Below are 23,829 nucleotides of genomic sequence, written 5' to 3' on the forward strand. Positions count from 1 at the left end.
CAGGGGGCAAAGTATTAGAAGTGGAGTATATCATTATTGGGCGCCAAATTGGAGTTGTTAAATAGCAAGCCATCAGGTTTTCCCTTTCATTTGAGAAGAATATGCTGAACCTTCTGTAATACACTGGCCTCATACATCATGTCTACGGTACTTGTATTGCTTTTAATCCTGAAAGCTGAAGTTTAGCCATTTTGTTGGATGGGTGTCACCAAACCTATGAGGTCCCTATGGTCTGCAGGTAAACCTCCTCCATGCCTCCAGGTGCTGCCCAGAGAGGTGATCGTCTGGTGCTACAGAGGTGGCTATGAGGGAGTTGTGCCCCTTACTGCCTCCACCATTCACAGAACTTATATTGTCCTACAATACACCGCATTCTGTGAATGGAGGAGGAGCGGATTAATGACAGGATCTCCCTTGCCCATTCACAGAACTGATCCCCACAATGCAATGCATTCTGTGAATGGAGGAGTGGATCAATGACAGGATCTCGCCTGCCCATTCAAAGAACTTAGACTAACATTTCCCAGCAATGCAATGCATTCTGTGAATGGAGGAGTAGCAGGTAGATGACCGGATCTCCCCAGCCCATTCACAGTATTCACACATTGTGAATAAGCAGTGGGGGGTTCCTGTCAGTCATCCATTCCTCTTCCATTTACAAAAAGCGTTGTAGTTTGAGTTCTGTGATTGGGCAGGGGAGATCCTGTCATTCATCCGATCCTCCTCCATTCACAGAACACATATTATTGGATAATGATGGACTGAGTTCTGTGAATGACAAGCAATGCAAGTACTTCACAGTTAATTAGAGCTGCACGATTCTGACTGAAATGAGAATCCCGCAGCGTAACATCTTCTTTCACATTATACAAAAAAATTGGGCTAACTTTTATACTTTTATTATTTATTTTATAATAATTATTTTTTTATTTTTTATTATTATTAATTAAAGTGTATTAAAAAAAAAAAAATGTGTTTGAAAAACCGCTGCGCAAATACGGTGCGATATAAAATATTGCAACAACCACCATTTTATTCTCTGGGGTCGCGGCTAAGAAAAAATATATATATCATGTTTGGGTGCTCCAAGTAATTTTCTAGCAGAAAATAATGATTTTTTATTTATTTATTTTTTTTACTTGTAAGCAACAAATGTCAGAAAAGGTCTTTAAATGGTTAAACTTCCCTCATCGACACGCCAGAGTTCTTTCCTTTGATAAAAGAACGAAAAGATACTTTTGTTTCTACTTATTTGTGTTGTAATAAAACTTGGCAGGCTGCCTGGTTCTCTGGCCTTGTTGGAAAGATCGTGACATGCTGTTTTGAAGATCGGGAAGGGGAAAAGATCGTGATTTTGATTCTTAACGATTAATCGTGCAGCTCTACAGGCAATGCTGTTAACCCCCTGCAGTCTGGAAGATCCAGGCAGCAGCAGGAAGGAAGGATTTGTACAAGAAGCAGCAACCTGCAGGCCATTGGTCACTTACCATTACATCCAGGGAACAAATGTGTTTGGTGATACACCCCCCCAAAATTGTCCTGAACTTTAGCTTCAAACTGACTTTTTAAGTATTCAAGGTAGGTGTGTGGTGCGTGTCTGCCTCGCTCTCCTCTGTCATATACAGTTGTGCACATGCCTCATACTCCTGGGTGCAGGTCTCTTAGCGATACACAAATACACTGCAGGTGGCACTGAGGATCTCTGTGTATTGAATTGCTACTATGAGCTGTAAGGCTTCATTCACACTGGGCACTGATCAGTACATCCGTGCAAAGGGCTGTGGTTACCCACCCAGGAGACACAGGTGGTCTGGGCTGTTGTGTGCAATCAATGACATGTGGATGGCTGCACAGATCTTCACTAACCTCCATGCCTATTCCTGGGTGTACATCTGTGTTGGACCAAGGCCCTGCTGAGAATGCAGTCTGTTTGCCTGTCATTGATTCTTCCCAGTGGAGCAACTATCTCCATGCACATGTTGTGTGTGAACAGCCATAGATTTATGCATATGGCTGGCATCACTGTTTTGTGCTGGGATGCCAATGGCTGCCCTGCTGCCTTGTAAACACAGGAGGTTGCCTGCACAGGCACCATTCAGAGATGGCTTTAAAATGTTCTCAATGCATGCAAACAGGGCTGGCCCAAGACATTGTGCTGCCTAGGTCCAAAAATTAAATGCTGCCCCCTCCCAAAAAAAAAAAAAAACACGCCTACCAAAAGGCACATGCATTATTTTATATAGTATGTAAAGTAGATAGTGCAGCGCTAGAGGAAAAGTCCAAATAAAGATCATCCAGGTGATTCTCTTATAAGTGACTGACAATATGAGGCATGCAGGTGATATAGCGTGGGTTAACAGGAGACCTCCACCAATAGTAACAATGGCCGCTCACCTCACTGATAATAAAAAATCGCTTTCCCATAAGGGTCAATCCCAGGCATGTAACAGCATAATCCAAGCAGGAAAGGAATACATCTCAGGTAATATCAGCATGGATGGCAGATCTCAAGTAATATCAACATGGATAGCAGCCATGGAATCCGATGTAAGAAAAACAAAACATAGTGTTTCTCCGCAATAACCAATATAACATTTAATAGTGAAAATACACTTACATAAAAAGCACTATGTCCAGTGCTAGGAATCAAATGCAAACAAAAACGCACACAGCATGGTCCGATAGATGGCAGCGGGTGACGTCACGTACTTCCCTACCGAACGTTGCGTCCCAAGGGCGGGACTTCTTCAGCGGATGTTACTATTGGTGGAGGTCTCCTGTTAACCCACGCTATATCACCTGCATGCCTCATATTGTCAGTCACTTATAAGAGAATCACCTGGATGATCTTTATTTGGACTTTTCCTCTAGCGCTGCACTATCTACTTTACATTGACTCTTAAGGAATTTATAAATTGAATCCTAGTGCATAGCTGCTGATTCTGTTTTACCTGTATATTGCGCTGATTTTTTTACTATTTTATTTTATATAGTGACCATTAAATCTAAAATGAAATTTATCAGGAAGTCAGATTTACATGCAGCAGCACCTTGTCTATATGCAAAATTATATGCCATATGTACATTTCCAAACCACAAAGTCCATATTACAGACTCCCCCTATCACAGACCATCCTCCCATCACTCATCACAGATCCCCCCCCCCCTATCACAGACCATCCTCCATCAAACATTACCCCCCCCCCCCATCAGACTCCCTTCATCACAGATTCCCCCCTATCACAGACCATCCTCCCATAACACATTACCCCCCCATCACAGATTCCCCCCCCCATCATAGACCATCCCGTCACAGATCCCCCTATCACAGACCATCCTCCCATCACACATTACCCCCCCCCCCCCCACCACAGACTCCCCTCATTACAGATCCCCCCCCCCCCATCATAGACCATCCCGTAACAGATCCCCCTATCACAGACCATCCTCCCATCACACATTACCCCCCCCCCACCACAGACTCCCCTCATTACAGATCCCCCCCCCCCATCATAGACCATCCCGTAACAGATCCCCCTATCACAGACCATCCTCCCATCACACATTACCCCCCCCCCCCATCACAGTCTCCCCTCATCACAGATCCCCCCCATCATAGACCATACGTCACAGATCCCCCTATCACAGACCATCCTTCCATCACAGTTCCCCCCCCCCCCCCAATCTGACTCCCCTCATCAGATTCCCCCCCCCCCCCCCCATCACAGACCATCCCATCACAGATTACCCCCCCCCATCACAAACTCCCCTCATCACAGGCCAACACAGATTACCCCGCCCCCCCCATCACAGACTATCCCATTACAGATAACCCCCCATCACAGACTCCGCTTATCACAGACCAGACCATTCCATCACAGATATGCCCCATAACAGACCCTTCTCCATCACAGATACCCTTCATCACAGATCCACACCCCATCACAGACTCCCCACCCCTCCATCAATATTACAGACTGCTCCTTTCATAAGATCGCTGTACTCCCTCCTCCCATTCCTTATTTGCACATGATGGGAAGCATGGCAAGTCCAGACAAAGGGCGGGACTTTTCATGTGAAAGGCAGGTGATTGACTGCTGGGACAGCCCCGCTGTCTAGTAACCAATCACCTACTTCTTACCTGCACCTTACCTTTTTAACTTGAAAAGTCCCTCCCTTTTTCTGGACCTGCCATGCTTCCCATCATGTGTAAATAAGGTAGGGGAGGGGTGGGATAGTGCTTTGATCTTAAAAAGGTACAGACCTGCTGGGCCAGGTAGAGAAAAGCTGTACATCTGATCTGGTGCCAGCGGTGTGCACCAAACTGCTGGAATAAAATCTTCTTGGGCATCAGTTCGCTGCCCCGCTCATAGTGCCACCTTGGTCCAAAGGTCTTAGCGGGACCCATGGTAGGGCTGGCACTGCATGCCAAGCATTTACTGATTGGATAAGTTAAAGAGACGGGTGGTCACATCATGTCATTGAGAAAATGAAAAGCATTCTCTAAATGGTGCCTATGCCTAGTGGCTGGCCTACTATAGGGATTTCCAGCTTCTATAGGGATCCCACCGGTATGGTATATGCATAATTACATTGATCCCAGTTGGACCAATATTACAGGTTGCTCTAAGTATTTTTCCAGTTGAAGATATTGACAAACTATTAAAGTCAATATATACCTCGGAGCAGATTGAGATGCCACTGCAAGCCCAATCTGTACAGGATAGAATGTATAGGGGTCTACAAGGGCGGAAGTTGAGAACTTTTCCGGTACACCAGTCACTTAACCACTTAAGCCCCGGACCTTTAGGCAGCTAAATGCCCAGTCCAGGTTTTGCGATTCGGCACTGCGTTGCTTTAACAGACAATTGCGCGGTCGTGCGACATGGCTCCCAAACAAAATTGACGTCCTTTTTTTTCCATACAAATAGAGCTTTCTTTTGGTGGTATTTGATCACCTCTGCGGTTTTTATTTTTTGTGCTATAAACAAAAATAGAGCGACAATTTTGAAAAAAATGCAATATTTTTTTACTTTTTGCTATTATAAATATCCCCCAAAAACATATATAACATTTTTTTTCCCTCAGTTTAGGCCGATACGTATTCTTCTACCTATTTTTGGTAAAAAAAATCACAATAAGTGTTATCGATTGGTTTGCGCAAAATTTATAGCGTTTACAAAATAGGGGATAGTTGTATTGCATTGTTATATATATTTTTTTTTTTTTTTACTACTAATGGCGGCGATCAGCTTTTTTTATTTTTCTTCGTGACTGCGACATAATGGCGGACACTTCGGACAATTTTGACCCATTTTTGGGACCATTGTAATTTTCACAGCAAAAAATGCATTTAAATTGCATTGTTTATTGTGAAAATGACAGTTGCAGTTTGGGAGTTAACCACAGGGGGCGCTGAAGGAGTTATGTTTCACCTAGTGTGTGTTTACAACTGTAGGGGGGTGTGGCTGAAGGCATGTCGTCATCGATTGTGTCTCCCTATAAAAGGGATCACATGATCGATGCAGCCGCCACAGTGAAGCACGGGGAAGCCGTGTTTACATACGGCTCTCCCCGTTCTTCAGCTCCGGGGAGCGATCGCGAGGGGGCAGCTAGAAACGAATAGCCACGCCCTCATCCCGGATCGCTCCCACGGAAGAACCGACCGCCGCATGTACCGGGGGGGGGTCCCGATCGGACCCCCGTCCTGCGGAAAGGCAGGGACGTACATGTACGCCCATCTGCCTGTACGTGCCATTCTGTGGACGTATATGTACATGCGGCGGTCGTTAAGTGGTTAAGGACATGATTCTTTCTGAGTGGAAAGAGTCTGAAAAAAGGTTGTTCCAGTCTAGAAGGCACAAAAGGTTTGCTTTTCAGTCTGAGTTCGAGGAGGTTTTCTTTAAGTGTCCTAGATTAGATGCCCCTATGTCACAGGTGTCCAAGATGTCAGATCTTTCCTTTGAGGACTCTGGGGTACTTAAGGATCAAATGGACAGAAGGGCCAACTCGTTGCTTCGTAAGGCCTGGGATGCTTCAGCTTTTTCTTTGGGTCCAGCGGTAGCATCCAACTGAGTGGCTAGGAATTTAGATGTATGGGTTCAGCGTCTGGATGATCTTCTTTCATCCGTCACCCTAAAAGAGGATATTAGGGAATCTCTCCCACTCATTGCTAGGTCAGTGGCCTTTTTAGCTGATGCAGCGGCAGATTCCGTAAAAGCTGTAGCTAGGTCTTCTGTTGTCATTAATTCAGCTAGGCAGGCTATCTGGCTTAAGTCTTTGGGAGGGTGACCTTACCTCCGGGAATAAGCTCTGCGGCATACCCTTTGAAGGCAAGCTCTTATTCGGTTCCTCCCTAGTGGAGGTCCTAGCTCGTTCCTCTGAGAAGAGTAAACGGTTTCCTTCTTCCCAAAGGTATAAACCCCAGAATAAGAGGCCTTAAGCGGCTTCCAAAACAAGGTTCATTTTAAAACCAACAGGCAAAGAAGAAATGGTCTTTAAAACAAAGACTCTTTGCTCCTTCACCCACTTCCAAAAATCCTCAGTGACGCCAGAATAGGGGTAGGGGGAAGGTTGTTCCATTTTTGTCAATTCCGACAATTTCTTTATTCTTCAAACATTGGAAAGGGGTTACAGGTTGGAATTCAAAAGACTTCGCCACCCTACCCCCCCCCCCCCCCCCAAGATTTTTTTCTTACCCATCTGCCGAGAGACCAAGAGACGGCAAGCCATGATGAATCTCATTTCTGTGTGGGAAACAGAGGGAGTTATTTCTCCTGTTCCAGAGATTCAAAAATTCCGGGGATTTTATTCCCACGTCCTTCTGGTTAAGAAAGCTTCTGGCGGCTTTCGTATGGTCATCCATTTAAGCTTTCTGAACAAATTTATCATTTACAGATGTTTCGGGATGGAAAATATTTATTCTGTAAGAAATCTGTTATTGTCAAGAGTCTTCAAGATAACCCTGGATCTCCAGGACGCTTATCTTCATGTACCAATCTGGAAAATTGAAAAGAAACTGCGCTAAATAATAGACAAACAAGAAAGAAAGAAAGAAAGAAAGAAATGTAAAGGCTGGCCGAAGGCTAGCCTGTGTTTGTGGGAGGAGTCTGCTGAGTACATAAGCCTCCTCCCACGTCGGGTCCTGTGTTGGCGCCATTTCAGGTTTCCCACCCACCCGTTTCCCCCAGCTTTCACACACTATTTCTCTTTGTACATTTTCTTATTCTTACATTCAGGGTATGCCCTCTTCTCTGGCATACCGACCAGCTAGGCCAAGGCACACCTCAGGCCTTGGTTGATAGAGTCTTCGAGTATGAAATGTGATAACCCTGACTACAAAGAAAGAAAGAAAAACTGCAATGAAATCACAGTCTATTCAATCCAAGAGCTGCGATTACCATGTAAACAATAGATACAAAGAACAAACAGTGAAAAAATGTTTAAATCGCGCTACCTCTAAACCATGTGAAACAAATGTTTGAATCACATAACACACAAAACTATGTGGTATATGATGGTATATATAAATCACTAATATACCAAAAATTGATCTAATGATATGATCTAAATTTATTTATTTATTTATTTTTGATGGTCATCTATCACTGTTTCACTGTTTATTGAGGGACTCGAGAGTGCTATATAGTGCCCTCTAGTGGCTATCAACCTCCTCTTGTTTTTTGGTATATTAGTGATTTATATATACCATCATATACCACATAGTTTATGATTTATATCAATATATATCACATAGTTTTGTGATTCAAACATTTGTTTCTCATGTACTGTACCATACCAATCTGCCAGAGTCACCGAAAGCTCCTCAGTGCCCTTCCTTTTGGTCTCTCGGCAGCACCCAGAATTTTTACAAAAATCATGGCTGAAGTCATGGCCTTTTTTTTCAGAGTTTTATCGATCATCCCATATCTAGACGATTTTTTTTTATCTTTGCTCAAGACAAATATTTCCCTTGTTCAGGATGTGCAGTTGGTTTTACAGACCTTTGAGAAATTGGGGTGGAAAATCAACCAGCGGAAGTCTTGCCTGGTGCCCTCCCGAAGCATACTTTTCCTAGGTTATCTTATAGACTCTGTTGTCCAAAGCTGCTCCTGCAGACCTCCCTTCGGCGGATCATGCAGCTATTAGGGTTGATGACTACAGCCATCCCAGGGGTGCCTTGCACATTACTAACTTACTAACTGACATCTCAGCATGGATGTCGCACCACTTCCTTATACTAACTCTCTAAAACTGAACTATTAATATTTCCCCCTGCCCGTGTCCCCTTCTATGACTTTTCCATCAAAATCAACAATGCTTCCATTAGTCTCTCCCCTCACGCCAGGGTACTAGGTGTAATCCTAGACTCTGACTTGTCATTTCAGCCTCAAGTCCAATCGTCAAAAGTTTGTAGAATTCGCCTCCGTAACATCTCTAAAATTAGCCCCTTTTTAACAAATGAAACCACCAACATCCTCATTCACTCCCTCGTTATCTCTCGCCTTGACTATTGCAACTCCCTTCTCATTGGCCTGCCTCTCCATTGGCTATCCCCTCTTCAGTCTATCATGAATGCTGCTGCCAGACTTCTCCACCTTACCAATGTTCAATGTCTGACAGCCCTCTCCTTCAATCTCCCAGTGAATTACATTCAAAATACTAACCACAACATACAAAGCCGTTCACAACTCTGCCCCGAGCAACATCATCAATCTCATCAGTCTCCAAATATCACCCAAACCGTCTCCTCTGCTCTTCTCAAGACCTTCTACTCTCAAGCTCCCATGTCTCCTCCTCCTCCCATGGTCGTCTCCAGGATTTCTCCAGAGCCTCTCGCATCTTCTGGAACTCGCTACCTCAACCTGTCCGGCTATGCCCTACTCTGGCTTCCTTCAGGCGGTCCCTGAAAACTCATCTCTTCAGGGAAGCCTATCACGTCTCCAACTAATATTTTACCACTTCCATCAGTTCATTCCCCACAGTTACAACCTTTTGTACCACCTGCCCCACCCTATTAGATTGTAAGCTCTTCTGAGCAGGGCCCTCTTAATCCTCTTGAATTGTATTGTATTCTAACTGTATTGCCTCCCTTTTATATTGTAAAGCACTGCGTAAACTGTTGGTGCTATATAAATCCTGTATAATAAAAATATTTTTTTACCTTTTACAACCACTTTAACACTGGCCCCTTTTTGCATTTTATTGTGATTTTTATTTTATTTTTTAAACATCAACTTCTCAAGCCCTGAAGGGGCTTCCCCCCCCCCCCCCCCAAAAAAAATGTGTTGCTGTATCTGATGTTTTGAATGCAAAGTTCTTTTTTAACCATTTCAGATCGGCGCTATGGCCGAAAGACGGCCGCAGCGCGGACCTGAACTGCAGGGTGGACGTCCCTGGATGTCCTGCTGTTTTCTTCGGTGTTGTGCGCCGACAAGGGAGCGCATTCGCAGAAAAGCTGTGTCATGCGGGTGCCGATGTGCGTGCCTGGCGGCCGCGATGTCTGCCATATGCTCGCGATTAGCAGTCACAGAGCCAGGGACGTGGATGTCTGTGTGTAAACACAGACATCCACGTCTTGTCAGGGAGAGGAGACCAATGCTGTGTCCCTTGTACATAGGGACACAGATCGGTCACCTCCCCCCACAGTAAGAATCACCCCCTAGTGTTAACCCCTTCCCTGCCAGTCACATTTATACAGTAATCGGTTCATATTTATAGCACTGTTCACTGTATAAATGTGAATGGTGTCAAAAGTGTCTGATGTGTCCGCCGCAATATCGCAGTCCTGACAAAAATCGCAGATAACCGCCATTACTAGTAAAAAAAAATCAAAATTTCATAAATCTATCCCCTATTTTGTAGGCGGTATAACTTTTGCGCAAACCAATCAATATGCGCTTATTGCGTTTTTTTTTTTTTTACCGAAAATATGTAGAAGAATACGTATTGGCCTAAACTGAGAAAAAAATTGGGATATTTAAAAATATATAATTTTTTTTTCAAAATTGTCGGTCTTTTTTTTTTTTTATAGCGCAAAAAATAAAAACCGCAGCGGTGATCAAATGCCACCAAAAAAAACTATTTGTGGAAAAAAAAAATGATAAAAATTTCATTTGGGTACAGTGTTGTATGACTGTGCAATTGTTAAAGTGCGTCAGCGCTGAAAGCTGAAAATTGATCTGAGCAGGAGGGGGGTTTAAGTGCCCAGTAAGGAAGTGGTTAAGTGAGATGAACTTGTAGAGAGGAATATCAAATGTGGTGTGAGTAATGAACTGTAAAGGGATTTTCACAGCAGTGAGCTGTAGCAGTTTCTTGTAACGTGTTCCCAATCTCTGAGAATCTCTTACAGCTTGCTCCTCTAGCATGTCTACAGTCCCTGACCATTTTCTGAAATATCTCTGTACTCTGAAACTTTTCTCTCTATCATTACATACACATAGATGTCTGTTTATGAAAGAGAGAATAGCTGCGAACCTATGGATCACGGCTGATCTCTGTAATGTGTGACCCTCAGGTCAGGGGTCTCCCTTGAGGCCCCCTATTTCAAGTGAGTTGGTCAGAATTGCTTTGCACGATTCCTGTGGCAGCTGTAATGTATTTCTTATACTGGTTTTAAACTGTATAATTAATTTTTCTGTGTAGCAAAAAAATTATCCTCTTCTCCTCTATTTATGTAGGGAATTTTCATAGTCTGCTATCTCAAAATGCTCGCTACAAAATCGTGTCCCATAAAAAATAAAGGGGCAGATCCTCAAAGAAATTACGCCGGCGTATCACTTGATACGCCGCGTAATTTCAAATTTCGCGCGTCATATCTTTGTTTTGGTATCCGACAGGCGTACGCCTTAGTACGCCGTCGGATCTTGAATGCAATTTTCCGGCGGCCGCTAGGTGGCGTTTTCGTTGTATTCCGCGTCGAGTATGCAAATTAGCTATTTCCGACGATCCACGAACGTACGAGCGGCCGTCGCATTTTTTTACGTCGTTTCCGTTCGGCTTTTTCCGGCGTATAGTTAAAGCTGCTATATGGTGGCGTACTCAATGTTAAGTATGGCCGTCGTTCCCGTGTCTAATTTTGAAAATTTTACGTAAGTCGCCCGTGAATGGGGCTGGACGCCATTTACGTTCACGTCAAAACCAATGACGTCCTTGCGACGTCATTTAGCGCAATGCACAGCTGGAAATTTTAGGGACGGCGCATGCGCAGTTCGTTCGGCGCGGGGACGCGCTTCATTTAAATGAAACACGCCCCCTACCCACCGCATTTGAATTTCGCACCCTTACGCCGCGATAGATACACTACGCCGCCGTAACTTGCGGCGCAAATTCGTTGAGGATTCAAACTAAGCCAAAGTAAGTTACAGCGGCGTAGCGTATCTGACATCTGCGCCGGGCGCAGCGTAGGTACGTGGATCTACCCCAAAATTTTTCCATATTGAGTGGAAATATAATTTTACGTGGATAATGAAAAGTGGGAAGGATTATGTGGAACACAGTATCTTGTTGTAGTATGCACATTGGGGGACATCCAATTTGTGTGGTCTGTGCACACAATGGTTGTTTGGGACTTAATCCCTGTAAACACGGCCGGCATTCTCGTCAGGAAAAATACGTTGTTTTTCAGGGTTTGACAAAATTAGTTTGAATCTAGGAGCCAGCTAAAAAAGTTAGGCGCTTTTAACCCCTGCTAGCGGCCAAAAAAGGGTTAAAACAGCTCCCAAATCACCACGGCCGCACTGCCTCATTGATTTCAATGGGCAGGGGCCCTTTAGGAGCGGTGTATTCACCGCTCCTACAGCACATCAAAGATGCGGCTGGCAGGACTTTTTTTACCGTCCTGCCAGCGCACTGAGATTTCCTTGTGTAAGTTCAATTACTGAAATTCTACACAGATTGCTGGTAATGACTTATTAGGGCAAGAAGTGTTCCAGAACTAGATGGATCCCTATTGTCAGGGAAAAGCTTACTAGTTTAATGTGTATAATATTCACTTCCTGCAGAATATAAACAAAGGGTAAACATTATATTATAAACATTGGACGTTTCTTTATTTTTTTGGCTGGATTTACCTTGTTTCCATGGGGCAATCTGTTTTCCCCCTGCTTAGCATCACCACCGGATGCCGTTCGCGGCCTTTTCCCAGGATCGCCGCAAGCTGTGGGCAGGATGTTTTAGGCGAGGCTGCGGCTTCGGCCTAGTCTGCCGCGATCCTGGGAAAAGGCCGCGGGCTCGCCTAAAAAATTAGGACCGGCGCTCCGCGGACTAGGCTGAAGACGCGGCCTCGCCTAAAACATCCTGCCCGCAGCTCGCCGCGATCCTGGGAAATGGCCGCAAGCAGGATCCGGCCGGATGCCGCTCGCAGCCTTTTCCCAGGATCGCGTCGAGCTGCGGGCAGGATGTTTTAGGCGAGGCTGCGGCTTTGGCCTAGTCCGCAGAGCGCCGGTCCTATGGAACAAAAAAAAAAATCGAAAAAAACATCAGTGGCTGCCGCGCTGCTCTTACTGCTCCATCCCTGCTGATTGAGGCTCAGTAATTCTCTTACTGCTCCATCCCTGCTGATTGAGGCTCAGTAATTCTCTTACTGCTCCATCCCTGCTGATTGAGACTCTGGAACTCATGTCTACCTTCCCAGCCAAGACCCCACTTGCCAGGACGCTATTTCTAGTCGCCCTGGCGACCGGGATTTGTCGAGCCCTGTTGTTTTTCCAGACGAGATTCCTGGCAAGATTTTCTTGCCGGCCGAGTGTACACACGTACGGTTCAAAAGAATCGCTGTTCTTTTGAATGGCACGAACGCGGTGAAGTCATCTTGCTTCACCCTACCTATGCCTTGGAAGCTACCGCGCATGCGTCAGTCATTTCGAGCATGTGCGGGTTACCATGGAGAGGTAAGTATACTCACGCTCAGGTTCCTCGGCAGTGGAGCACACTGCCGAGTATCACGACGACAAAAAAGAGAGCAGGCTCTCTATTTTTCTCGTCTAGATTCTCTGCAGTTTTCTTGACAAGAAACCTCCAAAGCCTCGTACACACGCTCGGTTTACTCAGCAAGAAAGCTCTGCCAGCAGTTTTCTTGTTTCTGGCCGAGAAAACCATGCGTGTGTACGAGGCTTTAACCCATTTATATCGAGGTAGAGATGGCGGAAGGTGGCCGGAGTTATATCGGAGCCTGATTGGGTATTGATCAACTGGAGCATATACTATTTGGAATTGTTCCCTGCACCTTCCACACTATGAGATATTCCTATTAAGAAGACTCTATACATCCCTGGGCCTTATGAGACCGCTGAAATTACGGTCAACCCATCTGGTAAGGAGACTATATTCTCACTAATTGGGTGTTCTTTCCGGTGGAGGATTTTCATCTCATCTATAACATTCACCAGCACTCCATGAAATTTCTTCTCATCCATTCAGTTGGATGTGGATCATGCTTATGTACTTTTTATACGTTTTTTACTTTTCATATATGTCACGGTTCTTTATACCAATATTTTTCAATCACATATTGGCTATCATTGTTTAACATACCAATATTTCCCAATTGTATATTGGCTGTCTTGGTTCACTGAGCGCTGTACTTTTTTGTTTTTATACTTTGGTATCTTAAAGCGGGAGTTCACCCAATTCATTATTTTTTTCTATTTTCCCCTTAGCTTCCTGCTCGTTTTGTCTAGGGGAATCGGCTATTTGTTTTAAAATATGAGCTGTACTTACCCGTTTTCGAGATGCATCTTCTCCGTTGCTTCCGGGTATGGGTCTTCGGGAGCGGGCGTTCCTTCTTGATTGACAGTCTTCCGAGAGGCTTCCGACGGTCGCATCCATCGCGTCACTCGTAGCCGAAAGAAGCCGAACGTCGGTGCGGCTCTATACTGCGCCTGCGCACCGACGTTCGGCTTCTTTCGTAAAATCGTGACGCGATGGATGCGACCGTCGGAAGCCTCTCGGAAGACTGTCAATCAAAATAGGAACGCCCAGTCCCGCAGCCCATACCCGGAAGCGGCGGAGAAGATGCATCTCATAAACGGGTAAGTACGGATCATATTTTAAAACAAATAGCCGATTCCCCTAGACAAAACGAGCATGAAGCTAAGGGGAAAATGTGTTCGCTATGGGTGAACCTCCGCTTTAAGTAATAGTACTGGCAGCTTTTCATACACTCACGTGTGTTTTTGTTCACTTATTTTGTTAGCGCAGTGTTTTTTCCTTCCTCTTGTAGGAAAGAAAACTTTTTTCACCCATTTATATTGGGGGCGGATGGATACTGACACCCCTCCAGGTGTCATTTGGATACAGCTCACATCTAGGTGTCCATTGATTCAAAGTGAAAGGGTATTTTTTTGGCCAATAATTGATTGAGGTACCCAAACATTGGGGTTCTTTGGTGACAACACAATGCCTTTCTCTCTATGTAAGGAGGGCATGCAGTAAGCAGGCATTGACTTTGCTTCAAGCTGTGGTTTAGACCATTCTGTCGTTCCATAATGCCTCTAACTAGCTCACTCTTTTCAATAACTTCTGCATCAGTATAATCACAAAAATAAAAAAAGGCTTAGAAAATAACACTGTATGCATACATCAAATTACATGTTTAAAGGCAGTGAAAAGATTCAGTAAACGCATGTGTTTATTCTAGGTTTTTGCTAATACAGTAGATTTTGCCATGGGAAAGCCATTAGCTAGGGTTGATGGCTCTACTTGAGCTCCATTATAAAGGATCTATGTCTTTTATAATGGAGGTTGGTTGTATGAACTGAATTCTGCTTAGCAGCCGGAGAACGCTGCTGCTGCTACTGCTCAAGGGAGAGTTAACAGTAAAACATGCCACCATAACTGCAGCAACCATCTTATAAACATAAGCAGGGCAATAATTGGATCTTTTATAACACACGTTAACATTTAAAACTACCAATTGTAAACAACCCCATGGGTCGTAATGAAATGCAAGTGTTTGCAGATTTACTGTAATATACTTGTAACTCCTCCTAATACCAGAAACCTGTTCCACTCCAATAAATGACATGTGTTTCCCTCCTTTATTAATCTGGAAATAAAGGTCACATAGTATAACTTTGAGCATGCTGTGGAAATGATAATAAGAGAGCCTACTGAGTGTCGGGACCCAAGAGGATGTTCAGAGCTTGTTTATGTGCATGTGTCTCTTGAGCCATTGCTGAATGTTTCTTGGTGTGAAGTGAGCCTTCAGAAGACATTGCAGCCATTCTGAATGATGCTGTTCCCTTGCCTGTCATAAGGTAATCTTATAATTGTGTCTCCAGCATGAGAGAGGACTGGATACAATGTGTGCATTTTCTGTCTTGGTATTTCAGTGTCCTTTAAAAAAAATAACCTTTGTCAAGGATGCTAGCCCTCTTGGGATGCACTAAAATATAAACACATAGAAGGCTGTGGTTTTTATTGTGTTAAATATTATACTTGTATTATAACTGTATCTTTTCATCCTGTAGCTAGGCTTAAAGTGTAAGTTCACCTTTTCACAAAAAAATGAAAAGGTAAACGGACACCCTATAGCCTAACCCCCATGCCCCCGTTTCCCACTGTGATTTGCTGTTACTGCCCATGCAGCCAGTGATCTGATCCGTCCCAGAAGCCCTAAAGTAAGAACGCAGCTTTCAAATCATCCGACCGCTGCACCAGCTGCGTGGGTTGTGACAGCTAACCATGGAAGAGGGGACCAAGGGGGTGGGCAGGGTATAGCGGTGTTTGTTAATCTTTTCATTTTTGTGAAAGGTGAACTTACACTTTAAAGCTGAACTCTGGGATAAGCAAATATTTTTTATAAAGACAAGAGACATGTGTCTTACTTAGGGATGTATTAAAAAGAATTGCATCGCAATTGTCCCAGTGAAAATGCATGTATATTTGTTCTGTGTGGGTGGGGCAAAAACCAAATGTTATTAGGCTGTCGCCTGTGCTGGTTGAAAGTTTTTTTTTTTTTTTTTTTTTTCTAAAAGAGAATTGTGGGAATAGTAAAAAAAATAATAATGCTGCTGCAGCTACATCTCTGTGCTCTGCAACTATGTTTCAAAAGAGTAGAACGGGGTGGGACTTTGGTTGTGCCTCTGAGGAGTGTAAACAATAGAATACAAATACATCGATTTATAAAAAAATACATTTTATTTTTCTGCCATAAGGCAGTACAATTTATAGATAAAAAACAAGTATAAATGAGTTACAGTCTTGGAGTTTGAGTTCAGGGTGTGCGATTCCCCAGCGGTTGTAGTAGTATGGCCTACGCGTTTTGCGGACAGATCCGCTTCGTCAGGGGGCCTTTAGAAATAGCACAGTGGTGTATCACTAAGATTCTATGAGTAAAATGTTGATAAACAGTACATAAATGACATGATTTTGCATAGGAAAAAATGCAGATAGCTAGAGGATAAAGAAGTTGATGCATTTGTATACGTATTATATCACTTTGAACAACAATCAATACAAGCTATATATTCTGTCGTAAAACAGTGGTTCTCAACCTGTCTAGTGCCGTGACCCCTTGATAAAATTTCCCAAGTTGTGGGGACCCCTAACGGTAAAATTATTTTCCTATCGTGGGTTTTTGGCACCCAAGGCAAGACAAGAAATTTGCGCCCCTAACCCACGGACATTTAGCGCTCCCTGAGTCCCTTCCACTCGCACAATATTAAAACCCCTTATAGTACATTTTAGGATGTACCACTCTTTCTCTTTGTTCTCCTTTCTTTCACTTTTATCTCTCTCTATCCTAATTTCTTGTTTGTTATCCCCATCCCTCTCTAGACGTCTTTCTTGTTCTTTCTCTAATTCTTTCTCTCCCTTTTTCTTTGTTCCTCCCCCTCTTTTGCACTCCCTTCCATATATTCTCTATTTTTATTCCTTCTCTTACTCCCTGGTGGGGAGTATGGGATCAGTGGCAATGCTGGCGGGGAGTTGGGATCAGTGGCAGTGCTGGCGGGGAGTTGGGATCAGTGGAAATGCTGGCGGGGAGTTGGGATCAGTGGCAATGCTGGCGAGGAGTTGGGATCAGTGGCAATGCTGGCGGGAAGTTGGGATCAGTGGCAATGCTGGCGGGGAGTTGGGATCAGTGGCAGTGCTGGCGGGGAGTTGGGATCAGTGGCAGTGCTGGCGGGGAGTTGGGATCAGTGGCAGTGCTGGCGGGGAGTTGGGATCAGTGGCAGTGCTGGTGGGGAGTTGGGATCAGTGGCAGTGCTGGCGGGGAGTTGGGATCAGTGGCAGTGCTGGCAGGAAGTTGGGATCAGTGGCAATGCTGGCGGGGAGTTGGGATCAGTGGCAGTGCTGGCGGGGAGTTGGGATCAGTGGCAGTGCTGGCGGGGAGTTGGGATCAGTGGCAGTGCTGGCGGGGAGTTGGGATCAGTGGCAGTGCTGGCAGGAAGTTGGGATCAGTGGCAATGCTGGCGGGGAGTTGGGATCAGTGGCAATGCTGGCGGGAAGTTGGGATCAGTGGCAATGCTGGCGGGGAGTTGGGATCAGTGGCAATGCTGGCGGGGAGTTGGGATCAGTGGCAGTGCTGGCGGGGAGTTGGGATCAGTGGCAGTGCTGGCGGGGAGTTGGGATCAGCCAACTTAGGTGCTCTTGATTAAGGTCATCTGTTGATCTGAGAACTGTAGTGGGGACTTTTAAAGGCAACTCTAGTCACAGGTAGTGTTACTCACTGTGTCTCCGACTTTGTGGTTTCTCGTAGCAGTGACAACTATGCTGAAATAAGCAGATAGGGTCTCCTCCAGCCCCTCCCACTTCACATTCCTCACCAGTCAGCTGACCTCTAGTCCCTGCCTCCCAGCTATGCTGTGGACTGAATGGGCGGCTGTGAAGAGGCTGAGTGGGCGGTTGCAGGCTTCAGGAACAGCCCAGGTTTTGGGGACCCCTGGCAAATACTCATTTGACCCCCAAGGGGGTCCCGACCCCCAGGTTGAAAACCACTGATCTAAAACATAGACACAATTACATGTTGATATGCAGCAATTCTTTGCATGTAGAGAGGAATCAGATGAGAGTACTTATGGGATGTTAATGGTCTACACATTGAAGTTGGGATTTTTATACATATATATGTGTGTGTGTGTGTGTGTGTGTGTGTGTGTGTGTGTGTGTGTGTGTGTGTGTGTGTGTGTGTGTGTGTGTGTGTGTTGTAGGAGACGGTTGACCCACATTCATATGTATATATGTAAACTCACCCAGAAACTGTAGTCTGAAGACACCGGCTCGGAGGGACGAGTAGGCCTGGCCTTACCTCTCTGTGCTCTGCCCCTCCAGCACTCATTGGAGCACCAGGCAAGAGATGGGGTAGGATAGGATGGCTCAGGCTCTGCGTGATATGCTGAAAGGCTGAGCCAGCTGCTGGTCAGACATCTGGATGGATCCCCATAGCGTCTCTGTAACGTCAGCTGACAGCGGGCTTTAGGCTGGGTTCATACTTATTGCGGACCGGCTCCATAGAGAGATCACACTCTCCTGTTATGCTAATTTAATGTGGGGACACCCAATTCACACTAGTGTGAACCCAGCCTAAGCCCCCTGTTGGCTATTTCTGGGTCACAGGCAGGAGCGGACTGACAACTCATGGGGCCCCCAAGCAATAGGAGATTATGGGGCCCCCCAGGCAATAGATTATGGAGCCACACTAATATATATATATATATATATATATATACATACACGCAGAATACACATATACACACACACACACACACACACAGAAAAGATACTGGAGAGGCGGAGCAGCTACAATCTTGGGATTTTTTTTTTTTTTAAAACACAGATTTTTACATACTGTCCCTGGCTTTACTGAGGCTGGCAACCCTGATGGGGGCCCCCTAGTGGCATGGGGCAGTGCCAGAGTGCCGAATGGTCAGTCCACCCCTGGTTACAGGGGAGCACAAGTGCACTTCTGTGACTCAAGAGAATTATGGGCAAAAAAGCTGTGGTCAGAGTTCTCTACAGAACTAAAAAAATACAGCTTGACCACTAGATGAGAAATTCCTTTAATGCGAAGTGCCATCTAGTGGCCAAATGCATTATACATTTTATATATAGCTAAATGACACAAAAGATCTGTTCTAGGCAAATGCTCTACTTTTTAATTTCTTAGGCATGATCAGACTCTCCATTCTCCTCTATGGAGCAGGGGATTTAAACGGACATGTGTCCATTTACACCTGCAGATATCTGAGCCTATCTGTTAAAAACAGACTTTCCCCATTCGTCTAGCGCAGGGATCCTCAAACTACGGCCCTCCAGCTGTTGTAGAACTACACATCCCATAAGGCATTGTAACACACTGACATTCACAGACATGACTAGGCATGATGGGAATTGTAGTTCCTGAACAACTGGAGGGCCATAGTTTGAAGACCCATGGTCTAGCGGATCAGATGGCAGTCAATGTAAACATATGAACATATTCGCCAGCACACCACGGATCGTATGAAACGTCCAGAAAGTTTTAATGCAAGACCTCTTCGTCAGGCAAGTCACGAAAACGTCCTGCGTGGCTTTGAAGCGTTGCAATTCTTGTGATGTTTTCATTGCATTAAAACTTTTTGGACGTTTCATACGATCCGTGGTGTGCTGGCGAATATGTTCATATGGTTTATTGTTCCAGTACCCAGCTGGTGATCACTTCAGCACCTATTTTTGTATTTATGTGCAGTTTCTCCAGGAAGGTGTGCGATTGGAATATTAACCACTTAAGCCCCGGACCTTTGGGCAGCTAAATGCACAGGCCAGGTTTTGCGATTCGGCACTGCGTTGCTTTAACTGACAATTGCGCGGTCGTGCGACGTGGCTCCCAAACAAAATTGACGTCCTTTTTTTTCCCCCACAAATAGAGCTTTCTTTTGGTGGTATTTGATCACCTCTGTGGTTTTTATTTTTTGAGCTATAAACAAAAATAGAGCGACAATTTTGAAAAAGATTCAATATTTTTTACTTTTTGCTATAATAAATATCCCCCAAAAACATATATAAAAAAAGTTTTTCCTCAGTTTAGGCCGATACGCATTCTTCTACCTATTTTTGGTAAAAAAAAATCACAATAAGCGTTTATCGATTGGTTTGCGCAAAATTTATAGCGTTTACAAAATAGGGGATAGTTTTATTATTTTTATTTTTTTTACTACTAATGGCGGCGATCAGCGATTTTTTTTTTTTTTTTTTTTTTTTTTTTTTTTCTGTGATTGCGACATTATGGCGGACACTTCGGACCATTGTCATTTTCACAGCAAAAAATGCATTTAAATTGCATTGTTTATTGTGAAAATGACAGTTGCAGTTTGGGAGTTAACAACAGGGGGCGCTGAAGGAGTTGGGGTGCACCTAGTGCAGTGTTTCCCAACTCCAGTCCTCAAGGCACACCAACAGGTCATGTTTTCAGGATTTCCCTCAGATGAAACGGCTGTGGTAATTACTAAGGCAGTGAAACTGATCAAATCACCTGTGCAAAATAATGGAAAGCCTGAAAACATGACCTGTTGGTGTGCCTTGAGGACTGGAGTTGGGGAAACACTGACCTAGTGTGTGTTTACAACTGTAGGGGGGTGTGGCTGTAGGACTGACGTCATCGATCGAGTCTCCCTGTAAAAGGGATGACTCGATCGATGCAGCCGCCACAGTGAAGCACGGGGAAGCTGTGTTTACATACGGCTCTCCCCGTTCTTCAGCTCCGGGGAGCGATCGCGAGGGGGCGGCTAGAAACGAATAGTCGCTCCCCGCGGGTTTCCGACCGCCGCAAGTACCGGGGGGGGGGGGGTCCCGATTGGACCCGCGGAAAGGCGGGGACGTACATGTACGCCCATATGCCTGTACGTGCCATTCTGTGGACGTACATATACATGCGGCGGGCGTTAACCGGTTAACTAAGTCAATGTAAACAGACAGGCGGTCCGTTTACATCCGAATGCCCATAGAAGAGAATGGACTGTGTCTGTGTCCGGACCAGCCATTCTTCTGCTCGGAGGGAATCGGCGGACAGATTCCCCACTGAGCATGCTGACTCCTAATAGCGTCTGCCCCATGTGGAGGGGGCCTTAGTTTAGTTTAGCTTTGCAAAATAATCTTATTTGTGCTACTCCATCTGACCAGCATGCAGCAAGGCAACTGCTTGGCACGGGACCTGGAAGATTGTGGTGATCACTGTAATTGCGCTGATTACTACAGTAATTTCCAGCTTACACAATAGTCCCTCAGGTATGAGAAATGTATACCTACATTGGTCCAAGTGGGAATATTTGAACTATGCAATTAATATCATACCTGGAGTTCTGCTTTAATTGTATTTATAGTGCTGACTACTACATTGTGTATGTGTATGTGTGTGTGTGTGTGTGTGTGTGTGTGTGTGTATATATATATATATATATATATATATATATATATATATATATATATATATATATATATATATATATATATATATATATATATATATATATATATATATATATATATATATATATATATATATAAATTCTTGTTATAAAATGTTTTTTAAGGAAATCTAAATGTTGATGGTGGCCACTGGTGTCATATATTATACGACTTATCGGCACACATAATTTGGATGCAGACTTGACTTGTATAACTGAACTTTTCTCTCTAGTCTCAGTAATCTGACACTGCTCATGCGTTCTTTCTGACTGACAGAGCAGGCTGTGGATCATCTCGCTGGTCCTGGGACATGAGCAGTTTCATACGGCTGGCCACAATATCATTACCGTTTGGACTCCTGTTCTCAAGAGCCATGGCTTGGACATCAAGTGGAAAAACACACAGCGATCTTGTTAACAATCTTAGAAGTAAGTCGTAGTCTGTTTATTTGAATAATAAAGTCAAATTAGGGACAAATGTATGAAATGATTAAAGAACAGAATGTGCTGCACTGTGACCCTTGACTGCTCTGAATAGAATAAATCACCTGAGTTTGATCGGTGAATTGCATAAACTTGTGTCTGTGAATCTCCATGTGACATGATTAGTTATTTGGGAAGATTGGTTTCTGTTTTTACTACTTTTTATATCAACCTTCTGATTTTTAAGAATGTAGAATATACTTGGCTACAGGTGATATCAGACAATGAACGGATGATGCTATCTAAAAACTAAGGGGCAGATTCACGTAGAGCCGCAGAAAATTGTGCGGGCGTAACGTATCTGATTTACGTTACGCCTCCGCAACTTACACGGGCAAGTACTGTATCCTCAAAGCACTTGCGGCGTAGCGTAAATCGGCTGGCGTAAGCCCGCCTAATTCAAATTTGGATCAGGGGGGCGTGTTTTATGCAAAACTACTGTGACCCGACGTGATTGACGTTTTTTCGGAACGGCGCATGCGCCGTCCGTGGAATTTCCCAGTGTGCATTGCTCCAAAGTACCCCGCAAGGACGTCATTGGTTTCGATGTCCAGCCCCATTCACGGACGACTTGCGCAAACGACGTAACTTTTTCAAATTTCCACGCAGGAACGACGGCCATACTTAAAGGAACACTAAAGGTTTGTTTTTTTATTAGATCAATTGATTGCTGTAAGCAAGATCATTTAATTATCACTTACCTCGTTTTTCCTTTTGACCTCCAAAATACAGTAATCCAGGTCTGAAAATGCCATTTCCTGTTACTCCTCTTCTTGCTTTCCACCAGCATCTGAGCCATTTTGCATGGTGGAAAGCAGAATGTGCTCACCCCCTCCCTATGACTACAGCCCTGCGTGAAGATGCTCTCTTATCCCTCACAGGCATGGAGGCTAAACCTAATGGGAACTGTAGTTCCCATTAGGCCGTGATGTAGCAAGAATGAATGCGCACCGCAAACCAGGAAGTCAGTGAGAATAATGATTCAGGAGTGACGGAGGTGAATAAAACAGCTCGATTTCAACAGGTATCAAACTAGTTATAATGCAAAACATTACTTTTTACTTTATCAGCTACTGTCAGACTTTCATTTAAGAGGAAAATATTTTTGTCTTTACAACCCCTTTAACATTGGCTGCGCCTCATATAGCAGGGGCAACTTTACGCCGGGAAAAGCCTAACGTAAACGTCGTAACTTTACTGCGTCGGCCACGCGTACGTTCGGGAATTCGCGTATCTAGCTAATTTGCATACTCGACGCGGAATTCGACGGAAGCGCCACCTAGCGGTCAAAAAAAAAATGCAGTTAAGATCCGACGGCGTAAGAGACTTACGCCTGTCGGATCTAATGGATATCTATGAGTAACTGATTCTAAGAATCAGGCGCATAGATACGACGGCGCAACTCAGAGATACGCCGTCGTATCTCGGTTGTGAATCTGGGCCTAAGTTTTAACTCAGAAACTTCACTCTGTTTACTCAAAACTGAACTCCAGGTGTACCTTCAGTTGCACAGGCCCCTCGCCTGTACTGAAATTGCTTACTCTAATTTCACTGTACACTGTAAGCTCTTTACAGTCTGCATTAGAGGCTGCACAGGCCAATTAGAGCCTGCATAATTTCCTGGCTTTAGGACATTCAGCATCATCTAACCATTTCCTAGCCTTTACATTTTTTAATTTGATTTAAATGTTTTCATTAATGAAGGTGTTCTGTCAGAATAGCAAACCCATCAGATCAGGTAACAGAAGTGGCGTTCCGTCAGCTGCGCATGCATTCCACCGCTACCAGGTTTGCTAATCTGACAGAACGCCTCCAGTCAAGGCAGTAGCAGACCTCTTACTACATCTTGAATTTCACAGTAATTTTAGCAATAAAGTGAGCGTATATAAATAAATATGGTATATTGACATTTGTGATGCTGTTTGGATGTTTAAATTTAAAAGGCTAAAGGTTTAGCTCTGAG

At 44.4% G+C, this 23,829-nt stretch overlaps 1 protein-coding gene across 4 annotated transcripts in view; it reads left to right on the forward strand.

Annotated features, from left to right (window-relative positions):
- Positions 1-23,829, forward strand: part of LOC120920706 (protein-L-isoaspartate(D-aspartate) O-methyltransferase-like) — a 103,069-nt gene that overhangs the window by 225 nt on the left and 79,015 nt on the right. For 3 of the 4 annotated variants that reach the window (XM_040332921.1, XM_040332923.1, XM_040332925.1), the window contains exon 2: positions 21,661-21,812. In XM_040332921.1, coding sequence (XP_040188855.1) covers positions 21,661-21,812 — 152 coding nt within the window. Of the gene's footprint in view, positions 1-21,616; positions 21,813-23,829 lie in introns of all 4 variants that reach the window. The other variant, XM_040332922.1, reaches the window with a different exon arrangement.

The sequence above is a fragment of the Rana temporaria genome, chromosome 13, assembly GCF_905171775.1.
Source record: "Rana temporaria chromosome 13, aRanTem1.1, whole genome shotgun sequence".
NCBI classification, from domain to species: Eukaryota; Metazoa; Chordata; class Amphibia; order Anura; family Ranidae; genus Rana; species Rana temporaria.